Raw genomic sequence first — 25561 nt, 5'->3', positions numbered from 1 at the left:
ACTGATAGGTCCTTTATTACCCACATTGGGGTCCAGTGACGTACATAGGACCCTAATTACCATTTTTGGGGCACAACTGGACAAAGCCTGTTCACTCCGGCCAGTTACACCCAACAGTCCAGCTCAAGGGGAGCCAAAAAGATAAGTTTTTAATTATTGTTGTGGAACCAGGAGGACCAGAAGTGATCCTCTGGGCTCCATAAAAATGTGGTTTGTTACTGACCAGGCTTCCCCCTCTCACAAACTGCCCTCGCCCTCCCCTTCCTCCCCCCCCCCCCCCACCCCCCCACCCCTCCAGGCCCACCTTGATATCGGCCGAATCGGCCTCCAGGCTGAGCTAAGATGAGGAGCCCATTTGGCGCCCACCCGCCAGCCACATGGTACTGAGACCCGGCCCTGAATACGGACTGAGCCAGCAATCTGCGCTATCGACAGGCGGCCGCACGACAGTTCAAATCTGCTCCAATGTGTTTCCACATCCTGCAATATAACTAAAACATCAACACAAGAGAAGCAGGTTTATATGCTGCAGGAAGGAGAGTAAAGCAGGGAGTGCTACTGATTCTCCCCATTGCCAACCTGGACTTCTTCCATTTGATGAATAAGAACAGCAAGTTAGGTCATCGAACTTTCTCAGGTACAGGAAGCAAAAATCCCTGGAGTGGAAAATTCAGAGAAGTCTAATTCTTTTCATAAATAATTTATATGTTTGGAACAAAATTCCCAAATAAACTGCTCCTGTCTGTTTCAGCCTTGCTTGGGAAAAACTGGAGCTTCAGGATTGCCTGCAGTATTTCATTTACGCAAAGAGTGAGCCGCAGGCAAGTACTCGGTACAGCAGCTGTCCGCACCTTACACTCATCCACATTCACACAATTCTGCTAATCTGTTCTTCTTGATAATGTCGTAAAGTTTGTACATTTGTGAATTATTACATCTTGCGTAAAATAACAAATGCTACTTTGCTACTTTACAAAGATGGTCTGTGTTAGCATTTCTCTTCCTGAACCATACTGGCGATTTTGCAATTACTTGATTAAATCCTAATTTGAATCAACCAATTGAAACAATTTAACTTCCTTTAGGTATTTTCCAATCTGGTTTTGAAACGATTGCAGCAAAGTTCAGTTCCTGTCTCAGTACTGTCAACTTAAAGGAACTATTTCCAGATCCTCCCCCCAGAACAACCACAACCTCTGGGCCATGTCATTAAGCACGGAGATTACACCCTGTAGATCAGTCTCATGTGGTTTATGGGTGATTATTCCCTGTACCTCAGTCCCGTGTGGTTTATGGGTGATTATTCCCTGTACCTCAGTCCCGTGTGGTTTATGGGTGATTATTCCCTGTACCTCAGTCCCGTGTGGTTTATGGGTGATTACTCCCTGTACCTCAGTCCCGTGTGGTTTATGGGTGATTACTCCCTGTACCTCAGTCCCATGTGGTTTATGGGTGATTACTCCCTGTACCTCAGTCCCATGTGGTTTATGGGTGATTACTCCCTGTACCTCAGTCCCATGTGGTTTATGGGTGATTACTCCCTGTACCTCAGTCCCGTGTGGTTTATGGGTGATTATTCCCTGTACCTCAGTCCCATGTGGTTTATGGGTGATTATTCCCTGTACCTCAGTCCAGTGTGGTTTATGGGTGATTACTCCCTGTACCTCAGTCCCATGTGGTTTGTGGGGTGATTACTCCCTGTAGCTGTCCTGTGTGGTTTGTGGGGTGAATGATTACTCCTCATTATCTTAGTTCCTTATGTTGAACAGGTGGAACGATCGCTCAGCTGTTTATTTGACTCTCTGGCTCCTCAAAGTATTCATCAGATCGTGCTCCAAGACTCCTAGCCTGCTGCACTAACAATATTTACATCGTCACCTCCACAGCTCCAAACTATAACACAACAAACTGCTGCTGTTCCAGAGAGGTGGGGAAGTGGTCGAAGCAACTTCGAAACTTTTTGCTCAAACTTTTGTTCAATTTTTTTCCATGGTTGGAACAGTTTTTTTTTCTTTTTTTCCATATTTATTATTCTGCAATCGTTCATTTATTGTGCAATGAAATATACCTGAGGGAGTAGGTTGAGTTGGTGTCGCCCAGGTCTGCTCACGTCCATCAGTGCTGCTTACTCCTCAGGGTGGGATCTGATCAACCTTTTTTGAAGCTTTCTACGTAACCCCCTTTCATCTCCATTGCTGCTGGTCCCTCCCCAATAGGTTCCTTGGGGAGGTGGAAGAGGATTAACCTCTGCCTTCTCCCCAGCTGCTGTCAACAGGAAGACACCCTGTGGACGCTGGAGATGTTCACTGCTAGCTCAAGTTGCTTCACCTGAAGGCCTGGATACTAATTGGTGAGCGAGTCTGATCAACTAAACATGAGGACTGTGGATCCCAAGGCTGCAGTTGCCCAATTGCATCAATCCGCAGATTGTGCATCAAGTCGTGGAGATTGTTATATTCTGGAGAAAAGGCAGCACGTAAATCCAACTAAGAGCAGGACCAATGAGCCATGATAGCTGTCAGAGTTCTGACTCTTTAGGGCAAACATTCACGTGAGATTCAGGGCTGTCAAGGTTACAAACCTGGCATCATTCCTTTTGGGGAAAACAGGCTTTCTTGTTCAGCTCGATTCAAGCATCTCCACTCGCCCATGACTCCAGCCTCAACATAGATGATGGATGGTCAGTGTGTCTACAATCAACACAGCATTCCTTTCTGCACCACTGGGCAATTTATCTCCCAGGGTGTTCATGATGATCAAGGGAAGTATCACTAACAACAGGGACCATAGACAGGGAAGGCTCTGCATTTTAAAGGGCCAGTTGCAATGTCCAGAAGCAATACATTCATGTCTTGTGTGTAGAGCAACGGAGAGGAAATGAGGCTCCATTATGGGTGTGCGATTCTCCTCCCTCCCAAGTTTCCTCTCTCCACTCCACCCAGGCTTGGTTTAAAGTTCAGGCAGGAAAGACAAAACTCTGCCCCATGTCATCCCCAGAGCACAGTGGTAAGTGAAGTAACAAACATATTCCATGCCCAGACAATGGAGGAGGTGCCATATGGTCAGGAGAAATCTACTGCATTATTAATGAGAGCTGAGGCTTCAGATCTTCCGATTAACATTGCTTCCCAAACCTTACACTGAGAGACAGGCACCTGATGGAATGAGCTTATAGAACCCAATAACAGGAAGACAATCTTGAGTCTCAGTTAAAAGCCCCTTAAAGGGGCCGGCCTCTCTTTGAATCGGTTTACTGTGGGACATGGAGAATGTTTTCATTCTAAATCGCACTACATTCAATCATCCTTTCTGTAATCAGCAAATGGAGCTATTAGGAGTCAGGTTTGTCCGGCCTGCAGGTCACACTGGGAACAAATTAAGCAGCTGGTGTAAGAGTTTCTATTCAGTACAAACTTACACTGCCCTCAGCCTCTGTGTGGGGAAAGGGGTAGAGATTCCACCTGTAATCACAGCCTCGCACATTGAAGCAGTCGTCATTTTACAGATCAGTTTGTTTCTTGCATACTTGTTTTTGTTGTATTATTCAGAGTTTATTTTATATGTTTCTGATTTTAATATTTTACAACTAGAGACACAAATGAAACAAAGATGCTACTGTCCTGTTTAATATATATTAAATATTTCAGGTAAATGATTCTATATCTTGTATTGCCACCTCAGGAGCAAAATAAATCTCAGCATGTTGCTTTACACAGTGTGCTAGTTTCATTCCAGTCCATTAAGATTTCTGTGCCTTGTCACAGTGAGATGGGAAAGGTTTGTTCCAACTTGTGTAATTCAGCATTGGCCTTGGTCAACATTGAGTTTATCTGTTGCCAGCTGCAGTACTGGGGTTCAGAATTAGTGCCTTTTTAGGGGCTACTTGCATTGATCGGGGAGGGGGGAGTAAGGCACACTGTCACCCTCAGGAAGCAAACTGATCATATTCAACCATTGGGAAAAAGATGCTGGCAAAGTCACAGTAAAAGAGGAGGTAGTTGAGATACTGGATAGGCTATAAATTGATAAAGAGGAGGTACCAGAAAGGCTGGGATGCATCCTAGATTGCTGAGGGAAGTAAGGGTGGAAATTGCAGAGGGACTGGCCATAATCTTCCAAACATCCATAGATACAGGGGTGATGCCAGAGGACTGGAGAATTGCAAATGTTACACCCTTGTTTAAAAAAGGGTGTAAGGATAAACCCAGCAACTACAGGCCAGTCAGTTTAACCTCAGTGGTGGGGAAACTTTTAGAAACGATAATCCGGGACAGAATTAGTAGTCACTTGGACAAGTGTGGATTGATTAGGGAAAGCCAGCATAGATTTGTTAAAGACAAATCATGTTTAACTAACTTGATTGAGTTTTTTGATGAGGTAACAGAGAGGGTTGATGAGGGTAGTGCGATTGATGTGGTGTATATGGATTTTCAAAAGGCGTTTGATAAAGTGCCGCATAATAGGCTTATCATCAAGATTGAAGCCCGTGGAATAAAAGGGGCAGTAGCAGCATCGATACAAAATTGGCTAAATGACAGGAAACAGCGAGTAGTGGTGAACAGTTGTTTTCTGGACTGGAGGGAGGTGTACAGTGGTGTTCCCCAGGGGTCGGTACTGGGACCACTGCTTTTTTGATATTAATGACTTGGACTTGGGTGTACAGGGCACAATTTCCAAATTTGCAGACGACACAAAACTTGGAAGGATAGTGATAGACTTCAAGAGGATATAGACAGGCTGGTGGAATGGGCAGGCACATTGCAGATGAAATTTAATGCAGAGAAGTGCAAAGTGAATACATTTTGGCAGGAAGAATGAGGAGAGGCAATATAAACTAAAGGGCACAATTCTAAAGAGGGTGCAAGAACAGAGAGACCTGGGGGTATATGTGCACAAATCTTTGAAGGTGGCGGGACAGGTTGAGAAAGCGGTTAAAAAGGCAGACGAGGTCCTGGGCTTTATAAATAGAGGCATAAAAGCAAGGAAGATATGTTGAACCATTATAAAACACTGGTTCAGCCACAACTGGAGTATTATGTCTAGTTCTGGGCACCGCACTGTAGGAAAGATGTAAAGCCTTGGAGAGGGTGCAGAAAAGATTTACTAGAATAGTTCCAGGGATGAGGGACTTCAGTTATGTGGATAGACTGGAGAAGCTGGGGTTGTTCTCCTTAGAGCAGAGAAGGTTGAGAGGAGATTTGATAGAAGTGTTCAAAATCATGAAGGGTTTAGATAAAGTAAATAAAGAGAAACTGTTCCCATTGGTGGAAGGGATGAGAATCAGAGGTCTCAAATTTAAGGTAATTGGCAAAAGAACCAAAGGCGACATGAGGAAAAACTTTTTTACGCAGCGAGTAGTTATGATCTGGAATGTGCTGCCTAAAGGGGTGGTGGAAACAGATTCAGTCATGGCTTTCAAAAAGGAATTGGATAAATACTTGAAGGGGAAAGATTTGCAGGGCTATGGGACTAACTGGATTGTTCTTACAGTCAGCATAGGCTCGATGGGCCAAATGGCCTCCTTCTGTGCTGTAACCATTCTATAATTCTATGCAGTGTGGAATATCCAACCTGTGGATCCTTCCCACAGATGCAGACGCAGACACAGCTGGGCTTATTTGAACTACATGACAATCCACTTCCACACACTTGGAATCGCAGGCTTCAATATTATCACCAAGAATTCACGATGGAAGATTTTACTTTTTTTTGACAGCACTTTCCCTCTGGGCCAGGAGACTGTGAACCCCACAACGAGACTTGCTTATACCACCAAGACTGCAGTCCTCGGGGAGTGTCAGAGGTGCTTTGGATGAGATGTTAAAGTGAGGCACAGATGAGATGTTAAAGTGAGGGACAGATGGGATGAGCCGTCTCCCAACACTTTTCCACATCTGCACGGACTGGTGGTAGTTTCTAGGAGCAGATCAAGGCTCCTAAGAACCGAATCTTCCATCTAACCCCAATCACAATCAATTGCTCCCTGGAGGACACGTAGGATGGTCACTTACACCTCCTGTCACTTGGAAGCTATTGTATCATCAGCCCACTTTGCATTGGCTAAACTACCGTTCTGGATTTATTTACAAGTAAAATAATAGCGTAAAGCAGAAAGACTTCACGCAGGGAGCGTGGGGCTGAGACAGAGCTCCAAAACTGGAGTTCCAGCTCTCTGACCTGTCCTCCCTTTGAGTGCTCGATTACCTGACAGGCAGAATATGACAATTGGGATCAGTCCACAAAGGGTTAATGGTGACCCGCTGACAGAAAGAAGCAGGTACAACACAAGCCAGAGACAAGACGCCCCCGCCCCAAAAACACTTCAACACTCAATTTTTTTTAATCGGTGCATTTACTGAAAAAAAGATAAATAAAAATTTGTACTGTAAATAACTTATATACAAACAGAACAACTGCCCACACATGCCTCCTACCTACACACTCAGCTACTCTGCACAGCCCCAACACAGAGCAACTAGCCAGGACACTGCCAGTGCCGAATTTCACAGAAAGCTGCACGATTAATGGAAGGAGAGGGGAACCTGGCCTGTGACAGACCAAGGGATTACGGACGAGTCTGCTTCCCTCAAACATGGGGTCTATTTACCAGGAGGATTCCTGAGCAGCACATGGTTTAACTCCCCTCGTGATTACTGCTGATCCTGTGGAATATTCCCTGTGGTTTATCTGTGAATAATAATTAATCACATCTCTGTCCTCTGACTGAACTACAGCAGCACTTCTGGGATTGGGGTGTTGGGGCACAGTCCTTGCGCTGTTGGAACGATTAAGTTACAGACAGGGTCCTACGTTTGTCCAATGACAGACGGGAACAGTCCCAGCAAATAAAACTATTCAGACAGGTTCTACAAGTGGAATTGGGAAGAAATATTTTGACAAACTCAAACTCAGGTGGAGAATATTCTAGAAAGGATGAAAAGTACAGTTCCAGCATTAGCCTGCGTCCAGGACCGTGCCGGAGTCAGCCTTTTTGCAGGGATTAGATTAGTGTGTGTTTAGTCATTTCACACATACAGTCACTGCTGTTACGTCATCTGCTCCTGTGAGTGGGATGATTAATATACTAACTCCTCAGTAACAGCAGTGAGAAAAAAAACGTAGTCCTGGGGTCACCACACCCAGTAAACACTTATCGGAGACCCCCAGATCTGGGGGTCACCACACCCAGTAAACACCTATCCGAGACCCCCAGATCTGGGGGTCACCACACCCAGTAAACACCTATCCGAGACCCTGAGATCTATCCAATGGGGAGCTGTTGGGAATATTTCGAAGTGTATGAAGCATCTAGAGTAACATGGAGTGGGTTAAAGGAGGAAGGAGACACTGTGAGATGCTCATTACTGCTCATGATTCGTGCCCAGGTCCTGCTTGGTTCATATTTCAACAACGCAGTGCGGGGATTTGCTTATGATTTCAGCAGCGATGACCTTTGCCCCTGATTCTCCAATCCTGTTGCCCTGGAGACTGTAAGAGAAAAAGAGCCAATGGAATGAAATGTTACAGTGTTGTCCTCTTTAGCTCCAGCTCGAAGGGGGAGAGAACGTACAAATCCGACACAGGACAGACTTTAGACCAAGTAACAGATGGAACATTGACCAATTAAATACTGTCACATCATCGTTGTCACAAGTATGCCAGGGCTCAAAATGTCTCCCTGAACAAACGGGAGGCAATGGAAGGTCTGACAGGTTGTTTAACAGATTAACGCCTGTTTACTTAATCTACACTACCACCCTAAACATTCACTCCCTTCACCACCGGCGCACAGAGGCTGCAGTGTGTACCATCCACAGGATGCACTGCAGCAACTCGTCAAGACTTCTTCGACAGCACCTCCCAAACCCGCGACCTCTACCACCTAGAAGGACAAGGGCAGCAGGCACATGGGAACAACACCACCTGCACGTTCCCCTCCAAGTCACACATCATCCCGACTTGGAAATATATCGCCGTTCCTTCATCGTCGCTGGATCAAAATCCTGGAATTCCCTTCCTAACAGCACTGTGGGAGAACCTTCACCACACGGACTGCAGCGGTTCAAGAAGGCGGCTCACCACCACCTTCTCGAGGGCAATTAGGGATGGGCAATAAATGCCGGCCTTGCCAGCGACGCCCACATCCCGTGAACGAATAAAAAAAAAAATAAGAGGGGTGACGATCCCAGGCAGCGGAGGTACTCAGGTCAAGGCCTCCCTGTACATGGATGACGTCGCCGTCTTTTGCTTGGATCAGCTGTCGGTCCGCAGATTGATGAGCATCTGCGACCAGTTCAAACTGGCCTCGGGGGCCAGGGTAGATCGTAGCAAGAGCGAGGCCATGTTCTTTGGGAACTGGACCGACCGATCCTTTGTCCCCTTCACCATCAGGTCGGATTACCTGAAGCTGCTGGGGATCTGGTTCGGGGGGGCCGGGGCGTGCACCAAAAACTGGGAAGAGCGCATTTCCAAGGTTAAGCAGAAACTGGGACTGTGGGATCGACGATCCCTCTCGATCGTGGGCAAGAGCCTGGTCATCAGGTGCGAGGTGCTCTCTGTGTTGCTGTACGTGGCGCAGGTCTGGCCCATACCTCGCTCCTGCGCCGCGACAGTCACCCGAGCCATCTTCTGCTTTGTTTGGAGATCAAAAATGGACCGTGTCTGCAGGGACATAATGTACAAATCTCCAGAGAAAGGGGGGAAAGGCGTGCCCAACGTGGCCCTCATCCTGATGGCCACCTTTATGTGCGGCTGCATCAAGCTGTGCGTAGACCCTGGGTACGCAAACACAAAGTGTCACTACGTGCTGAGGTTCTACCTGTCCCCGGTGTTGAGAAGGATGGGCCTGGCCACGCTGCCACGGAACGCTCCATCCAGTTGGACCGTACCGCCCCACCTGTCCTTCATGGAAAGGTTTGTGCAGAAAAACACCTTTGACCACAAGGTGATCAGCAAGTGGTCCGCACGTAACGTCCTCGAGACCCTGCGGGAAAAGGAGACGATGGATCCTGTCGGTTGGTTCCCTGAGCAGACTGTCAAAGTCATTTGGCAGAACGCCTCATCGCCAGAACTTTCAAACAAGCACCAAGACCTAGCTTGGCTGGTGGTGAGAAGGGCCCTTCCCGTCAGATCCTTCATGCACTCCCGGGCTCTCAGCGCCACCGCGCGCTGTCCCAGAGGAGGCTGCGGTGGAGACGAGACCGTCACCCATCTCCTTCTGGAATGTGCCTTTGCAAAGAAGGTCTGGAGAGAGATGCAGTGGTATCTGTCCAGGTTCGTCCCGAGCAGTTCCGTAACACAGGTTTCTGTGCTCTACGGGCTGTTCCCGGGGACGCACACTGAGACGGACATCAGCTGCTGCTGGAAGACCATCAACTCGGTGAAAGACGCCCTTTGGTCTGCCCGAAACTTGCTGGTCTTCCAGCACAAGGAGCTGTCCTCGACCGAGTGTTGCAGACTGGCACATTCCAAGGTCCAGGACTACGTGCTGAGGGATGCACTGAGGATGGGTGCGGCCGCCGCAAAGGCCCTGTGGGGAAAGGCAACCGTTTAGAGCCTTCCCGCCATTGTATACCGAGGGGCTGCAATCAGGGAAAAAAAACCCCCGGGCAGAATGTAAAATACAAATTGATGTAATGTACCTGTAATGAATCTGTAATCAATAATCTGTATTGAGTGTAATGCAATGAGGCACCCTAGAGTGTGATGAACTGTAATTATGTCCAATGTGTTCATTGAACTGTACTTGATGTAATCTGCAAATTGTATAATCTGTATTGTGTACGTTTGGAATGTGATATGACAACTGTATTGTATGTATTGCTGCAAATTTTATGAATAAAGTATTTTTTTGAAAAAAAAAGATAATCCAGTGTGGAGTCAGCTGTAAACGGCATGAAGCCAAATATCAATTTCTTCACAGGTACATTGGGTTACTATCAAAGTCACTTCTGTTGCCTTTTGGAGTTTCTTTACTCTTTGTAGCTCTTGGTAGCTCTTGGTTACCGTGGGGGCCTAGAAGAGGGACGGGGGAGAAAGCAGATTGTGAAATGAGCCAGGACAAAAGCAAAGGAGACACTTACTTGATGTGGCTTAGGCTGTGGTTGTATTTCAAAGCAATTGCGATGCACATCGCCCCATCGAGACCCAAGGAATTTTCTTGAAGGCTGCAAAAGAGAAAATGTGGAAACTGGATTATTTGATCAAGGGTATGAGCAAAGGAGCATTCCGATTGGTCGAGAAGCGGCAAAGCCCACAATGCATCACTCATCTCAGAGCCAAACCGACAGATGCAACTTAAAACTAAGAATTCCAGGTTTTATCTGATCCGAGTGCAGGTGATGCAAGGCCCTCGCTCAAGGCTAAACTCCCACTCCTACAGATCATTTCCATTGGTCGTCACTGAAATTCCTTCAATTCCTTGGTCTCTAATTCAACATGTAAAAAGAAAGAGAAGCAGAATATTCTGGGAACGTCCAGCAACCAATCAGCAACTGCCCTCTGACCCCCAAAATATTAGCCCCCCTTTTCTCTTCCCAGGTGCTGACAGAGTTGCTGAGTATTTTCAGCATTTTCTGTTTTTATATCGCGAGTAACCGATATTCAGGTTCGGTCGTGGTTCTGGGCCTGGACCTGCACCCCAGAGGTTGCCAGTTCAAATCCCACCATCGCCAGCTGTGGCCATTTGTGGGCTGGTACCAGAAAAAGTGACCGTGAAGCTGTCGGATTGTCGTAAAAACCCATCTGGTTCCCTAATGTCCTTCAGGGAAGGGAACCTGCCGTCCTTACCCGGTCTGGCCTACACGTGACTCCCATCCCACACTGTGTGGCTGACTCTTAATGCCCTCAGGGTGACTAGGGATGGGCAATAAATACTCCCAGTGTCACTCACAATTAGTGTAAGTGTCAGTTTAGCTCAGTTGGTGGCACTTTCACCTGAGTCAGAAGGTCATCCCAGGATTTGAGCATGTAATCCAGGCCAGTGCAGTACTGAGGGAGTGCTGCACTGTAAGCAATGCTGTAGAAACATTGAGAAACATAGAAAATAGGAGCAAGAGTAGGCCATTCGGCCCTTTGGTCCTGCTCCACCATTCAAAATGATCACGGCTGATCGTCTAACTCAGTACCCTGTTCCCACGTTTTCCCCATATCCCTTGATCCCTTTAGCATTAAGAAATATATCTATCTCCTTCTTGAATACATTTAATGATTTGGCCTCCACTGCCTTCTGTGGTAGAGAATTCCACAGGTTCACCACCCTCTGAGTGAAGAAATTTATCCTCATCTCGGTTCTAAATGGCAAACCCCGTATCCTGAGACTGTGACCCCTGGTTCTGGACTCCCCAGCCATTGGGAACATCCTCCCTGCATCTAGTCTGTCTGGTCCTGTTAGAATTTTATATGTTTCGATGAGATCACCTCTCATTCTTATAAACTCCAGCGAATACAGGCCTAGTCGACTCAATCTCTCCTCATACGTCAGTCCTGCCATCCCAGGAATCAGTCTGGTAAACCTTCGTTGCACTCCCTCCATGGCAAGGACATCCTTCCTCAGATAAGGAGACCAAAACTGCACACAATACTCCAGATGTGGTCTCACCTGTGTTCAAGACAAGACCTTAAACTGAGACCCAGCCTGACTCTGAGGATCCCCGGGCACTACTCATAGAGCAAAGGGTCCTGATATCCTGGCCCACGTCCCAGTTATTAATCTTATTCCTGTTTGTGGAATCTTGCCATGTTTGTCGTCTCTGTCCTTTCAGAGTAAGTCACTGTGTGTGGTGCAGATAAGCTCTCGGTCCCGCTCCGCTGGACCTGCCGTCCAGCCCTACCTCCCACACTCAGCTCAGGCGAGATTCCATCACCATCGCTGCATTTAATTCAAGTACTTTAAATGTGTTTTCCAAGGACGCGGGTTAAACTGTGGAACGTGAATGATGGACGTACTTGAGGGTCCGGAGGCTGCTGTTGACTTTCAGACCAGCGGCGATGGCTTTCACTCCAGCCACACCCACCGCGTTTCCTCGGAGACTGAAACAGATCATAAACACACTCAGCTTACAAGGACTGGACACAACCCACCTTCTCACCATATCCCTCAATTCCTTCTCTTACCAGAAACACATCTAATTATCTCTTGACCCCAGATATTTTGTCGGCTTCAAATGGAATTTATTCCATAACTGTAATGGCCCTTTTCGTGAACCCCACCCACCCAACTTTCCTTCTTACTCCTAACATCCCCTGGGATTTGAATCTTTCAGCACTGGACAATTCCCCTCGATCAGAGTGGTCAGTCCCTTCATAATCTCCAAAACCTCCAGTAGATCATCTCCAAGTCTCCAAAGAAAATGAAGCAACTTCCTGAACCTTCTGTCTATAACTTAAATTCCCGATCTCCAAACTCCTTTGAGGGCAGTTATCTCCTTCCTGTGAACCAGTGCCCAGGATTGGACTCAGTGCCTTAGCCGGGGTGAAACCAGCACTTGTGCAGTATCCAGTAAATGGCCCCATCCGTGTAAGTGAGTGCTGACATTCAAAGGTATCATTAACAGTGGGGTTGTACTCACTCCAGAGTTGTCAGGCTCTTATTCACCATCAAGGCTTCGGCCAAGGCCTTGGCACCTCTCACACCCACTGACGTTCCCTGTAGGCTGGAGTGAAAGGGACCAATTAACGACAGCCTGGCCTCATATCTCTCCCAATACACGGTGTAACCTTGCTGTGTGCAAATTGGCTGCTACGTTTCCTACATTACAACAGTGGCTACACTTCAAAAGTATTTAATTGGCTGTGAAACACTTTCAGACATCCTGAGGTTGTGGGAGGTGCTGTATAAATGTAAGTACTTTCTTTCTTTGTCATCTAATTGGCAATCCGACTCTCCTCCTCAACCTCCATCTCTACACTGCATGTTTCCTTGGCTTTCTCCGTTTTTCATTCAGTGCTCCGCTCCTCTCCTGTCCCTTTAAGCTCCAAATCCCCTACAAACTCCTCCTCCTCCCTGCATCCTCACTGTGTTCAAATCAAGACTTGTCTCATTCTTTCTCATTGCCTCCAAACTGCACAATTCCTCCCCGCCCTCAGTCTTATCTTCCTCCTACAATCTACTGGATTGGAAAATCCAATTTAGGTGTCACACCAGGGGGCGGGGGGGGGTTGAATGTACCCAGGGATCAAAGAACAGTCTGATGGGGGGGGGGGGGGGGAATCATAGAATCACAGAAAGTTACCTCATCCAAGTACTTTTTAAATGAGTTGAGGGTTTCTGACTCTACCACCCTTTCAGGCAGTGAGTTCCAGACCCCCACCACCCTCTGGGTGAAAATTTTTTCCTCAGCTCCCCTCTAATCCTTCTACCAATTACTTTAAATCTATGCCTCCTGATCACTGACCCCTCTGCTAAGGGAAATAGGTCCTCCCTATCCACAATATCTAGTCCCCTCATAATTTTATATACCTCAATTAAATCTCCCCTCAGCCTCCTTTGTTCCAAAGAAAACAACCCCAGCCGATCCAATCTTTCCTCATAGCTAAAATTCTCCAATCCTGGCAACAGCCTCGTAAATCTCCTCTGTACCCTCTCTAGTCCATTTGCATCTTTCCTGTAATGTGGTGACCAGAACTGTACACAGTACTCAAGCTGTGGCCTAACCAATGTTTTTACAGTTCCAGCATAACCTCCCTGCTCTTATATTCTATGCCTCGGCTAATAAAGGAAAGTATCCTGTATGCCTTCTTAACCACCTTATCTACTTGTCCTGCTCCCTTCAGGGATCTGTGGACATGCACTCCAAGGTCCCTCTGTTCCTCTACACCTCTCAGTATCCTCCCATTTATTGTGTATTCCCTTGCATTGTTTGCCCTCCCCAAATGCATTACCTCACACTTCTCCGGATTGAATTCCATTTGGCACTTTTCTGCCCACCTGACCAGTCCATTGATATCTTCCTGCAGTCTACAGCTTTCCTCCTCACTATCAACCACACGGCCAATTTTTTTTTGGGGGGGTGGGGGCGGTGAGGAACTGCAAGATCGTGGAATCAATTCAAATTTTAACATATCCCAAGACCAGAAAATTACCCTTCACACCGACACCACTCCGTGAACAGACCCACATGCACCAATCAGCAGCCTGCAATAAAACCAAGGTGATTTAACGATACTTACAGTCTGCTGTGTAACCCTGCCGTTCAATAATACAATGTGCCCTTTCAGCCAATAGGAGGGGACTGTTTATTTAAAGATCGGACATTGGAGTAAATTCAGTGCTCCCCGTGGAGAGCTGTGGTCAGAGGGAGCATGGATCGGAGATCTGCCCTGATGTTGTAACCCTATCTCCACACTCTGAGCAGGGTTCCCCACTGGGAGCATTGAATTTACACTATAGTGTTTACCAGTTTAAGCACCATCGAAAAAGCATTATCATAGAATCATAGAAAAAAGTTACAGCACGGAAAGAGGCCATTCGGCCCGTCGAGTCCGTGCCGGCTCTATGCAAGAGCAATCCAGCTAGTCCCACTCCCCCGCCCTATCCCCGTAGCCCTGCAATTTCTTTCAAGTATTTATCCAGTTCCCTTTTGAAGGCCATGATTGAATCTGCCTCCACCACCCCCTCGGGCAGCGCATTCCAGATCCTAACCACTCGCTGCGTAAAAATGTTTTTCCTCATGTCACCTTTGGTTCTTTTGCCAATCACCTTAAATCGATGTCCTTTGGTCCTTGACCCTTCCGTCAATATTAGGTTGGTTTCGCACTGATTCTGAGGTTGTACCCTGTACCCTGGAACCTGGAACCTCCTTCACTGCAGTTTGTTAGCTTAGATGGGGTTTGATATTTAAATCAAACCCATTACTTCAGGTTAGCCGAAGTAAACAAGAAACGGGAACTTACTACAAGGAGGTCAGCACCGAGTTACATCTGAGTGCAGCTGAAAGAGCGATGATTCCTTCATCTCCAATGCTGTTTTCCTGAAGGCTGGAAACAAAACAAGTCCAAATAATTAATGTTGAGGATGTCAGCAGGAATGTAAATAATGTAATGAGAGGGGCACAGGTGGTAATTCTAATCCTGGTCTCGGGCTCACCCATCACCCCCATCCTCACTGACCTACATTGGCTCCTGGTCCCCCAATATAATATTCTCATCCTCATGTTTAACTCCTTCCATGGCCTGGTCTCTGCATAAGGAGCTCTGTCCACCAGCAAGGAAAGCGTTAGAAAGGTCAAGTGTAGAAGTGACAAAAGCCTAAGGAAGGGTTTCAGCAGCAGAGGAGCTGAGATGGGGGAGCGTCGGGCGGTCTTGGCAGCTGATCGGTGATTGAGACCTCGAGATTGGAGAGGTCATGAGAGATGGCCTGAGGGGTGTATTTTGGGGTTGTGACTCTCCGGCCTCATTGCCGCACAGTGGAGGTGCGGCAGTGAATAAAATGCAGCTGGTTGTACGTGAGAGAGACTGAGACTTACTCCAAGCTGGTGATGCTGCGATTGGATTGTAGTGCTTGAGCTAAGGCTTTGGCAGCTTCTGAACTGATGAAGTTCCACTGAAGACTGTGAAAGAGAAGATGGACAGACATTAAATGGGGAAGTGCCTTTCAGCCTCTCACATCCATATTCTCCAACTAATTCTAAGATGTACATGAAACATCGGCATAATGTACAACACTGAACAATTTAAAGCCATCTTATTTAAACCTTTACAAATATCACTGCACCGATCTCTCTGCTCATTAAGTGCACTGAGTTTGGACAGCAACTTTTCCATCTTTTTTGGTAAATATGATCTGTTATTCAAAATAAATTAAAATTTAAATTCATTAATTTTTTAAATTCTCATTTGTCAAACTTGGCCACAAAATAAGTCTCAGAGATACTGAGACCACACTCACCCCGCCATTAACACACTCACTCCACACTCACCCCACCATTAACACACTCACTCCACACTCACCCCGCCATTAACACACTCACTCCACGCTCACCCCGCCATTAACACACTCACTCCACACTCACCCCGCCATTAACACACTCACTCCACACTCACCCCGCCATTAACACACTCACCCCGCCATTAACACACTCACTCCACGCTCACCCCGCCATTAACACACTCACTCCACACTCACCCCGCCATTAACACACTCACCCCGCCATTAACACACTCACTCCACACTCACCCTGCCATTAACACACTCACCCCGCCATTAACACACTCACTCCACACTCACCCCATTAACACACTCACCCCGCCATTAACACACTCACCCCGCCATTAACACACTCACTCCATGCTCACCCCGCCATTAACACACTCACTCCACACTCACCCCGCCATTAACACACTCACCCCACCATTAACACACTCACTCCACACTCACCCTGCCATTAACACACTCACCCCGCCATTAACACACTCACTCCACGCTCACCCCGCCATTAACACACTCACTCCACACTCACCCCGCCATTAACACACTCACTCCACACTCACCCTGCCATTAACACACTCACCCCGCCATTAACACACTCACTCCACGCTCACCCCGCCATTAAGACACTCACTCCACACTCACCCCGCCATTAACACACTCACTCCACACTCACCCTGCCATTAACACACTCACTCCACACTCACCCCGCCATTAACACACTCACTCCGCACTCACCCCGTCATTAACACACTCACTCCACATTCACCCCACCATTAACACACTCACTCCACGTTCACCCCGCCATTAACACACTCACCCCGCCATTAACACACTCACTCCACACTCACCCTGCCATTAACACACTCACCCCGCCATTAACACACTCACCCCGCCATTAACACACTCACTCCACACTCACCCCGCCATTAACACACTCACTCCGCACTCACCCCGCCAGTAACACACTCACTCCACACTCACCCCGCCATTAACACACTCACTCTGCACTCACCCCGCCATTAACACACTCACTCCACACTCACCCCGCCATTAACACACTCACTCCACACTCACCCCGCCATTAACACACCCACTCCACACTCACCCTGCCAGTAACACACTCACTCTAACCTCACCCTGCCAGTAACACACTCACCCCGTCATTAACACACTCACTCCACATTCACCCCACCATTAACACACTCACTCCACGTTCACCCCGCCATTAACACACTCACCCCGCCATTAACACACTCACTCCACACTCACCCTGCCATTAACACACTCACCCCGCCATTAACACACTCACCCCGCCATTAACACACTCACTCCACACTCACCCCGCCATTAACACACTCACTCCGCACTCACCCCGCCAGTAACACACTCACTCCACACTCACCCCGCCATTAACACACTCACTCCGCACTCACCCCGCCATTAACACACTCACTCCGCACTCACCCCGCCAGTAACACACTCACTCCACACTCACCCCGCCATTAACACACTCACTCTGCACTCACCCCGCCATTAACACACTCACTCCACACTCACCCCGCCATTAACACACTCACTCCGCACTCACCCCGCCATTAACACACTCACTCTGCACTCACCCCGCCATTAACACACTCACTCCACACTCACCCCGCCATTAACACACTCACTCCGCACTCACCCCGCCAGTAACACACTCACTCCGCACTCACCCCGCCATTAACACACTCACTCCGCACTCACCCCGCCATTAACACACTCACTCTGCACTCACCCCGCCATTAACACACTCACTCTGCACTCACCTCGCCATTAACACACTCACTCTGCACTCACCCCGCCATTAACACACTCACTCTAACCTCACCCTGCCAGTAACACACTCACTCTGCCATTAACACACTCACTCCACACTCACCCCGCCATTAACACACTCACTCCACACTCACCCCGCCATTAACACACTCACTCCACACTCACCCCGCCAGTAACACACTCACTCCACGCTCACCCCGCTAGTAACGCACTCACTCTAACCTCATACTGTCAGTAAATGGGAACTCCAGTCTCATGTTAAAATCCAACACATTGTTAGGTGGTGAGTGTCTGTAGTTTCCAGGTGCGGTTCTCCTGTTTCTTGGCTGCTCCATCAGGGAGGAGCTCAGCTGGGTCCAATGGTCCAACAAAGGCTCGGGGAAAGAGTTATGCCCTGTTGTGTGTATTTCAGCCTCTGTGTCGCGTGACTGGGATCTGGGCAGAGACTGCGTGCAGCACAGAGGGATCTAATGAGGTGAAAAATATCTCAAAAATGGAGCAGAGATCAATGTACTTACTGAAGGGATGTGAGGGTCTGATTCTCTCTGATAGCTAAAGCAATGGCTGCCGTTCCTTCGTCATGTAACAGGTTCGCTGTTAAACTGATAAGGAGAAACAGAGAGCATTAAGCGGACCTTATATCAGAAACAGCATCTACCTGAAGGGACTGCACAATCGAGCATTGAGATGAAGTAAAAATATCTCTGATAGTTTCTGTAGATATTGCACCAGTGATGACCATCCTTCTGAAGGCTTCTCCTGGGCAATGCTGGCAAAGCTGCTTTTATTGTCCTTCCCCTGTTGCCAGTGATTGTTTCTACAACTGGCTGCCTTTCTTGGCCACTTCAGGGGGACATTGAGTCAACCACACAGTGTGGGACTGGAGTCAGGTGTAGGCCAGACCGGGTAAGGTGGCAGGTTCCCTTCCCTGAAGGACATTGATGAACCAGTTGGGTTTTTACACCAGTTCGGAAGCTTTCAGGGTAATTTCTGGTTCTACCCCATAAATGACCAGATTTATTGAATGCACTTTCACAAGTTGCCCTGGTGGGATTTGAACCTATGCCCTCTGGGTTGCTGGGTCCAGGACCACGGTCACCACACTAACCACCAGTGGGTTAGCATTACCAGCGAGTGGGTTGAGTGCTGCATGATATTACACCGTGGACTCAAATCATTGCTGCTCTGTCTCTCCTTCACTTTCATCGGTTTGTACGATTTGCTCAGTTAATAGTTGCAATTGGAGAAAATCTTGGGAGAAGCAACCTCAAGACAGAGCTAATTCCCTCTGTGTATCTTAAATGACATTAGATATTTAAACAGATGTTCAAGGGCAGAGTATCAGAGTATTTGTGCTGACATCATCAATGGATAATGACAGTTGGAGTTGGGCCAATCCTTAATAAGGATGAGCATCGTAGCCCCTTTAAGATTACAAATCCACTCATTCTTTGTAAGCAGGTATGTACAATGTACAAGAGCCCTCACTTCACACTTCAGTACGATGGAATTAAAGACCCTTCCCTCCGCTAACACACAATACAAACCACAAGAACAGCTTAAGGCTGCCCTTTGCAGTGTTAAGAAATAGATGTATTCGGATCAGACTTACTCCAAGGTCCTGAGCACCTTGTTCACACGTAGTGCATTTGCAATTTCCCTTGCACCATTGAGGCCAATAGAATTTTCTCGAAGGCTAGAAATGGAAATACAATTTAATAAAAGTGCAATCTATTCTACTCTTCCCACAGCAGTCAACAACACACATACCCACTGACAGAATGGTGGGTAAGTCAAAAGGATACCTCAAAAGGCAACGGAACGGAGTCTAGAGGGGCAACGGAACGGAGTCTAGAGGGGCAACGGAACGGTGTCTAGAGGGGCAACGGAATGGAGTCTAGAGGGGCAACGGAACGGAGTCTAGAGGGGCAACGGAACGGAGTCTAGAGGGGCAACGGAACGGTGTCTAGAGGGGCAACGGAACGGTGTCTAGAGGGGCAACGGAACGGAGTCTAGAGGGGCAACGGAACGGAGTCTAGAGGGGCAACGGAACGGAGTCTAGAGGGGCAACGGAACGGTGTCTAGAGGGGCAACGGAACGGTGTCTAGAGGGGCAACGGAACGGAGTCTAGAGGGGCAACGGAACGGTGTCTAGAGGGGCAACGGAACGGAGTCTAGAGGGGCAATGGAACGGAGTCTAGAGGGGCAACGGAACGGAGTCTAGAGGGGCAACGGAACGGAGTCTAGAGGGGCAATGGAATGATGTCTAGTGAGGCAATGGGAGGCTAACTTAAGGGACAATGGAGAAATGCCATCACTGAAATGCAAACTATCTACATCCTTTGCTGTGTTTCCCACATTTTTGGTTCTGATTTCACAGCTACACAAAACATATTTTATAACATTTCACATTCACTCTGACACAGTCATAAGAAATGTAAAATATCAACTTTACACATCTGAACCAATACTGTTCCACCCAAAGCCTGACTCCAGTCACAAAGAAACATTTAAAGCCAGGTGTCGAGCTCCAGCAGATCAAGGCACAGAGTCTTACTTCAGGTCAATAAGGCCTTGGTTGAGTTTCAGAGCTTCAGTCAGGGCAGTGGCTCCATTGTTACTTATGGAATTACTCTGGAAACTGGAAAAAAGAAAATTACACGAGTCACCATCTGAGGGAGACTTAATTGGCTGATCGGTATTAATTAGGCAGCAATCAATTAACATATTCACAGTTAATTATCACAGTAAACAAACTGCTGGTCCTTTACAAAACCAGGTGCGACTCCTCGTTAGCGCAGAGTGGGGGTCACCTTGGGCATATCTCTGGCACCGTCTGCCTCATGCTTCGGAAATGTTGGCCTCCACCTATTCCGGGGACGCGGGTGTCAGGAGGCAGGCCTGCACCGGGAATGCGATCGGGCCCTGACCATGATCCACTCAATCAACCTGAGGCACTCTGAGGCCTGGACAGGTGGAGCACACTTAATCTACACTACCACCCTAAACATTCACTCCCTTCACCACCGGCGCACTGTGGCTGCAGTGTGCACCATCCACAGGATGCACTGCAGCAACTCGCCAAGGCTTCTTCGACAGCACCTCCCAAACCCGCGACCTCTACCACCTAGAAGGACAAGGGCAGCAGGCACATGGGAACACCACCACCTGCACGTTCCCCTCCAAGTCACACACCATCCTGACTTGGAAATATATCGCCGTTCCTTCATCGTCGCTGGATCAAAATCCTGGAACTCCCTTCCTAACAGCACTGTGGGAGAACCTTCACCACACGGACTGCAGCGGTTCAAGGCGGCGGCTCACCACCACTTTCTCAAGGGCAATTAGGGATGGGCAATAAATGCTGGCCTCACCAGCGATGCCCACATCCCATGAACGAATAACTTTGCCTTTCCAGCGACCAAGCTAGAAAAATCTGCCCCTTGACCTATATGTTTAATCCACAAGTTTTCCTGCAACAATTTCCTGTGATAAACCATCTGAGTTAAAGAACCGGTGACAAGTTGTGGAGAGATTGCTAACGATTAGGACACAGAGACAGACACTTACTTGAGTGTTGTAAGAATTCTGTTCACTTTCAAGGCTTCAGCTATGGCTGTGGCTCCAATATCACCCACACAGTTACTGGACAGGCTGGAAAACAAGGCAAAGATATCAGGCACCACAGTGGGAGCTGAGTTAATGGGGACTGGTGAAGGGGAGGGGCTGATGGTTAATGGGGACTGGTGAAGGGGAGGGGCTGATGGTTAATGGGGACTGGTGAAGGGGAGGGGCTGATGGTTAATGGACACTGGTGAAGGGGAGGGGCTGATGGTTAATGGGGACTGGTGAAGGGGAGGGGCTGATGGTTAATAGGGACTGAAGGGGAGGGGCTGATGGTTAAGGGACACCGGTGAAGGGGAGGGGCTGATGGTTAATGGACACTGGTGAAGGGGAGGGGCTGATGGTTAATGGGGACTGAAGGGGAGGGGCTGATGGTTAATGGGGACTGGTGAAGGGGAGGGGCTGATGGTTAATGGGGACTTGTGAAGGGGAGGGGCTGAGTTAATGGGGACTGGTGAAGATGCAGCATCAGTCGAACTCCCTGCTGGTGTCAAGCTCCATAATAAAAGTTTGGTGAGTTATTTACTCTCCCCCCAAACCCCAAGGAGAGAGCTGGGATTTACACGAGTTCCTTTAGGCTCCCGTTATTTTTTAAGGCGCTCGCAATCCGCTTCGCTCCTTCGTGGCCAATGGAATTCTTTTGAAGGCTGAAATGAAGAGAGAGAAGAGTTTGATTGTGTGAATAAAGACCATGAGTATCTGCTTTTCTAGCATGAGGGGGCCTCACAGCACAGCCCAATCCCAACCCTTGACATTAACATGTGTGAACTTTCCCATAAGGGTCACGATGGCTGCTGTTGAACATGAAGGAGTGGGAGAGGGAAGTCCGGCTGACATTCACCCTCCATCGTCGGGGGACTGGAGCCAAATCGGCGCAGGGCAGGCAGGGATTAAACCTGGCCTGTATGGGTCAGTATTTACCCAGTGAGAGTGTTATGGTGACAGATTCCCACCACTAATAACTCTACTGCTCGGGTCCAAAGTATTCAAAGTGCAGGCTTTTTACAGTAAGAATCCCAATGGGATTGACTCCGGGTTCACTCCGAGAGCTGGGTCTGATTGTGAGGGATCTGGGAAGTCCAGAACAGGCTCAGCTTCCACCTGAGACCTTCGCCCTCCTGCCTGACAATTGCTGGGAGGTGATATTCAGTGTTCGTCTCTGAGTGTACAGGGAGTAACCTGCACCCTACAGACCACCTCGTCCAGAACAGTAGAACCAGAGGACACGGCCCACGCTTAAAGGGGGTAAATTCAGAACTAATCTGCAGAAACAAACCAGTGAGTGAATGGGCAATCTGTAGAACAGGCTCCCTGGGGAGATGGTGGAAGCAGTTAGTATTGATTCATTCAAATGCAAATTTGTTGGATTTCTTTCAGAAAATAACATTTTGGGATACAGTCAATGAATAATTCGAGACATGACGTGGTAAGTGTAGCATGTTTGGGAGGAACAGGTGACTTTGCACCTCTGGTTCCCAAAGCTCTCCACCACTGGGGGTTTTCCTCGCCTCATGTCCGGGTCTGTTGTAGACTCATTGATTGAGATTGATTGCCGTGATTAGTCAACAATTCCATTATCATTGTATCATGCGACTACCAGGCGGGTAGAAGGCAAACTAGATGGAACTTGGTCTTTTTTCCTCTAGCAATTCCTACGATGCTAAGTGCCCGTTTCCTGTGCTTACTTCAGTGTGGTCAGCTTGCGGTTCACATGAAGAGCTTCCGCCATGAACTTCGCCCCATCTTCACCCACAAAATTATTCTGAAGGCTGCAGGGAAGCAAAGGGAAACGTTACAGCTGCGAATAGTCAGCTGGACATTGCGGGGGGGCGACGAGACGACACGAGAGGGACAAACTCACGGCTTCACTTTAATCCATAATTTCAAAAATCTCGTCACATCTTTCAGTCTCCCCACACCCCGGGCCCGGGCCTGGGACTCCCCACACCCCGGGCCCGGGCCTGGGACTCCCCACACCCCGGGCCCGGGCCTGGGACTCCCCACACCCCGGGCCCGGGCCTGGGACTCCCCACACCCCGGGCCCGGGCCTGGGACTCCCCACACCCCGGGCCCGGGCCTGGGACTCCCCACACCCCGGGCCCGGGCCCGGGACTCCCCACACCCCGGGCCCGGGCCCGGGACTCCCCACACCCCGGGCCCGGGCCCGGGACTCCCCACACCCCGGGCCCGGGCCCGGGACTCCCCACACCCCGGGCCCGGGCCCGGGACTCCCCACACCCCGGGCCCGGGCCCGGGACTCCCCACACCCCGGGCCCGGGCCCGGGACTCCCCACACCCCGGGCCCGGGCCCATGACTCCCCACACCCCGGGCCCGGGCCCGGGACTCCCCACACCGCGGGCCCGGGCCTGGGACTCCTCAGCAAGCGTCTCCCCTCTATCTGCTACAGATTGGGGTGTGGGAGGAAATGATGGAGGGTGGACACACACACTTGTTAATTGTACATAAGTGAATTACATCAGATGATGAATGATTGACTCAGGTGCATGACCAGTTGGGAACTCTCTGGCTCCCATATATAAGGGAGTAGTTGTGGGTTTTAGTGTGAGAGATGCATTGGGTAGAATGTGAATCCCAGTAAATAAAGTTTACAAGCAACTAAAAGGATTCAGTCCTCCAATGGCTGACTGTCCATTTGAAACAATGCTCACTTTCTTTTTTATTGAGAAGCTTCCCCTCTTGTAATCGACATGCCCTGTTGGGCAGCACGTGATGCTGTTTTGCAGTAACAGCCAGCCTTTCGGTGAATCAAATGCAACATATCCGGAGTTGGTCGGTAACTGTGCAGCTCAGGCTGTGTAAACCACACACAGTACAACAGGCTGACGTACAGCCACCACAGGAAGCAGCTCCCCCAGCACAACACTCACCCACTGAGTAGGCTCATTAAACACAGCAAACAGCCGGCTCCCTCCCCCGACCCTCCGTCACACTCACACCAGGGGTCAGAGCCCCCGACCCTCCGTCACACTCACACCAGGGGTCAGAGCCCCCGACCCTCCGTCACACTCACACCAGGGGTCAGAGCCCCCGACCCTCCGTCACACTCACACCAGGGGTCAGAGCCCCCGACCCTCCGTCACACTCACACCAGGGGTCAGAGCCCCCGACCCTCCGTCACACTCACACCAGGGGTCAGAGCCCCCGACCCTCCGTCACACTCACACCAGGGGTCAGAGCCCCCGACCCTCCGTCACACTCACACCAGGGGTCAGAGCCCCCGACCCTCCGTCACACTCACACCAGGGGTCAGAGCCCCTGACCCTCCGTCACACTCACACCAGGGGTCAGCCTGTACAATCCCCCAGGGTCTGGTCTCCTTATATTAGGTTAGGCCCATATATCCTTTACATTTCTAAACTTATTTTCTCCCGTATTCCTTCCTGGATTTCCCTGTCCCACAAACTAAAGGGCCGCTCCCCTTGTCCCAGCCCAGCGCCTCTCCCCTTCCCCCCGCGGCCTCTCCCCTTCCCCCCGCGGCCTCTCCCCTTCCCCCCGCGGCCTCTCCCCTTCCCCCCGCGGCCTCTCCCCTTCCCCCCGCGGCCTCTCCCCTTCCCCCCGCGGCCTCTCCCCTTCCCCCCGCGGCCTCTCCCCTTTCCCCTCGGGCCTCTCCCCTTTCCCCTCGGGCCTCTCTCCCTCCCCCTCGGGCCTCTCTCCCTCCCCCTCGGGCCTCTCTCCCTCCCCCTCGGGCCTCTCTCCCTCCCCCTCGGGCCTCTCTCCCTCCCCCTCGGGCCTCTCTCCCTCTGCTTCCCTCACCTTCTCTGGGCACCTTTGTCTGGCGGACTGATCAATATTCCCTGCTGTTGGTGTTTGTGTTTTGCACTCTGTCCAGGGTGAATCACTTACTTTAGTGAGACCAGGCCCTGATTTATTTTCAAGGCGTCGGCGAATGCTTTCGCTCCTCTGGGGCCAATCGAATTACTTCTGAGGCTGTTGAGGAATAACAAGCAGTTGAAGAGTGATGAAAGTGCGTGAAGGAAAAGATCCTGAACGGCAGACGGTGAACATACTCACTCTAAAGCAACCAGGGTCCTGTTCACCATCAGCGATCGAGCAATTGCCTTCGCCCCTTTGTTACTGATTAGGTTTTCAGCCAAACTGCTCAAAACAAACAACATCCACAACCTGGGTTAACGCAAGACACCGTCACCTGTGGTCACACACTCACAAATAAAG

General features: G+C 49.3%; 2 protein-coding genes across 3 annotated transcripts in view; one reads left to right on the top strand and one right to left on the bottom strand.

Moving 5' to 3' along the window:
- LOC137340822 (dynein axonemal assembly factor 8) overlaps window positions 1–3697 on the top strand; it is a 42816-nt gene extending 39119 nt beyond the window's left edge. Inside the window, exons 30-31 of the mRNA XM_068003624.1 lie at window positions 752–821; window positions 1770–3697. Coding sequence (XP_067859725.1) covers window positions 752–821; window positions 1770–1847 — 148 coding nt within the window. The 3' untranslated portion in view covers window positions 1848–3697. The remainder of the gene's footprint in view (window positions 1–751; window positions 822–1769) is intronic.
- A 3475-nt stretch (window positions 3698–7172) lies between these two features.
- nlrc3 (NLR family, CARD domain containing 3) overlaps window positions 7173–25561 on the bottom strand; it is a 39363-nt gene continuing 20974 nt past the window's right edge. For both annotated transcript variants that reach the window (XM_068003623.1, XM_068003622.1), the window contains exons 6-19: window positions 25400–25483; window positions 25232–25315; window positions 23052–23135; window positions 21930–22013; window positions 21313–21396; window positions 20300–20383; window positions 19356–19439; window positions 18262–18345; window positions 15465–15548; window positions 14893–14976; window positions 12570–12653; window positions 11947–12030; window positions 10083–10166; window positions 7173–7488 (exon numbers count right to left, since the gene is read on the bottom strand). In XM_068003623.1, coding sequence (XP_067859724.1) covers window positions 7398–7488; window positions 10083–10166; window positions 11947–12030; window positions 12570–12653; window positions 14893–14976; window positions 15465–15548; window positions 18262–18345; window positions 19356–19439; window positions 20300–20383; window positions 21313–21396; window positions 21930–22013; window positions 23052–23135; window positions 25232–25315; window positions 25400–25483 — 1183 coding nt within the window. In that variant the 3' untranslated portion in view covers window positions 7173–7397. The remainder of the gene's footprint in view (window positions 7489–10082; window positions 10167–11946; window positions 12031–12569; window positions 12654–14892; window positions 14977–15464; window positions 15549–18261; window positions 18346–19355; window positions 19440–20299; window positions 20384–21312; window positions 21397–21929; window positions 22014–23051; window positions 23136–25231; window positions 25316–25399; window positions 25484–25561) is intronic.

Source organism: Heptranchias perlo, chromosome 22 (assembly GCF_035084215.1).
Source record: "Heptranchias perlo isolate sHepPer1 chromosome 22, sHepPer1.hap1, whole genome shotgun sequence".
Taxonomy (NCBI): Eukaryota; Metazoa; Chordata; class Chondrichthyes; order Hexanchiformes; family Hexanchidae; genus Heptranchias; species Heptranchias perlo.
Note: the sequence above shows the minus strand (reverse complement) of the source record. Positions and strands in the feature narration are given on the sequence as shown.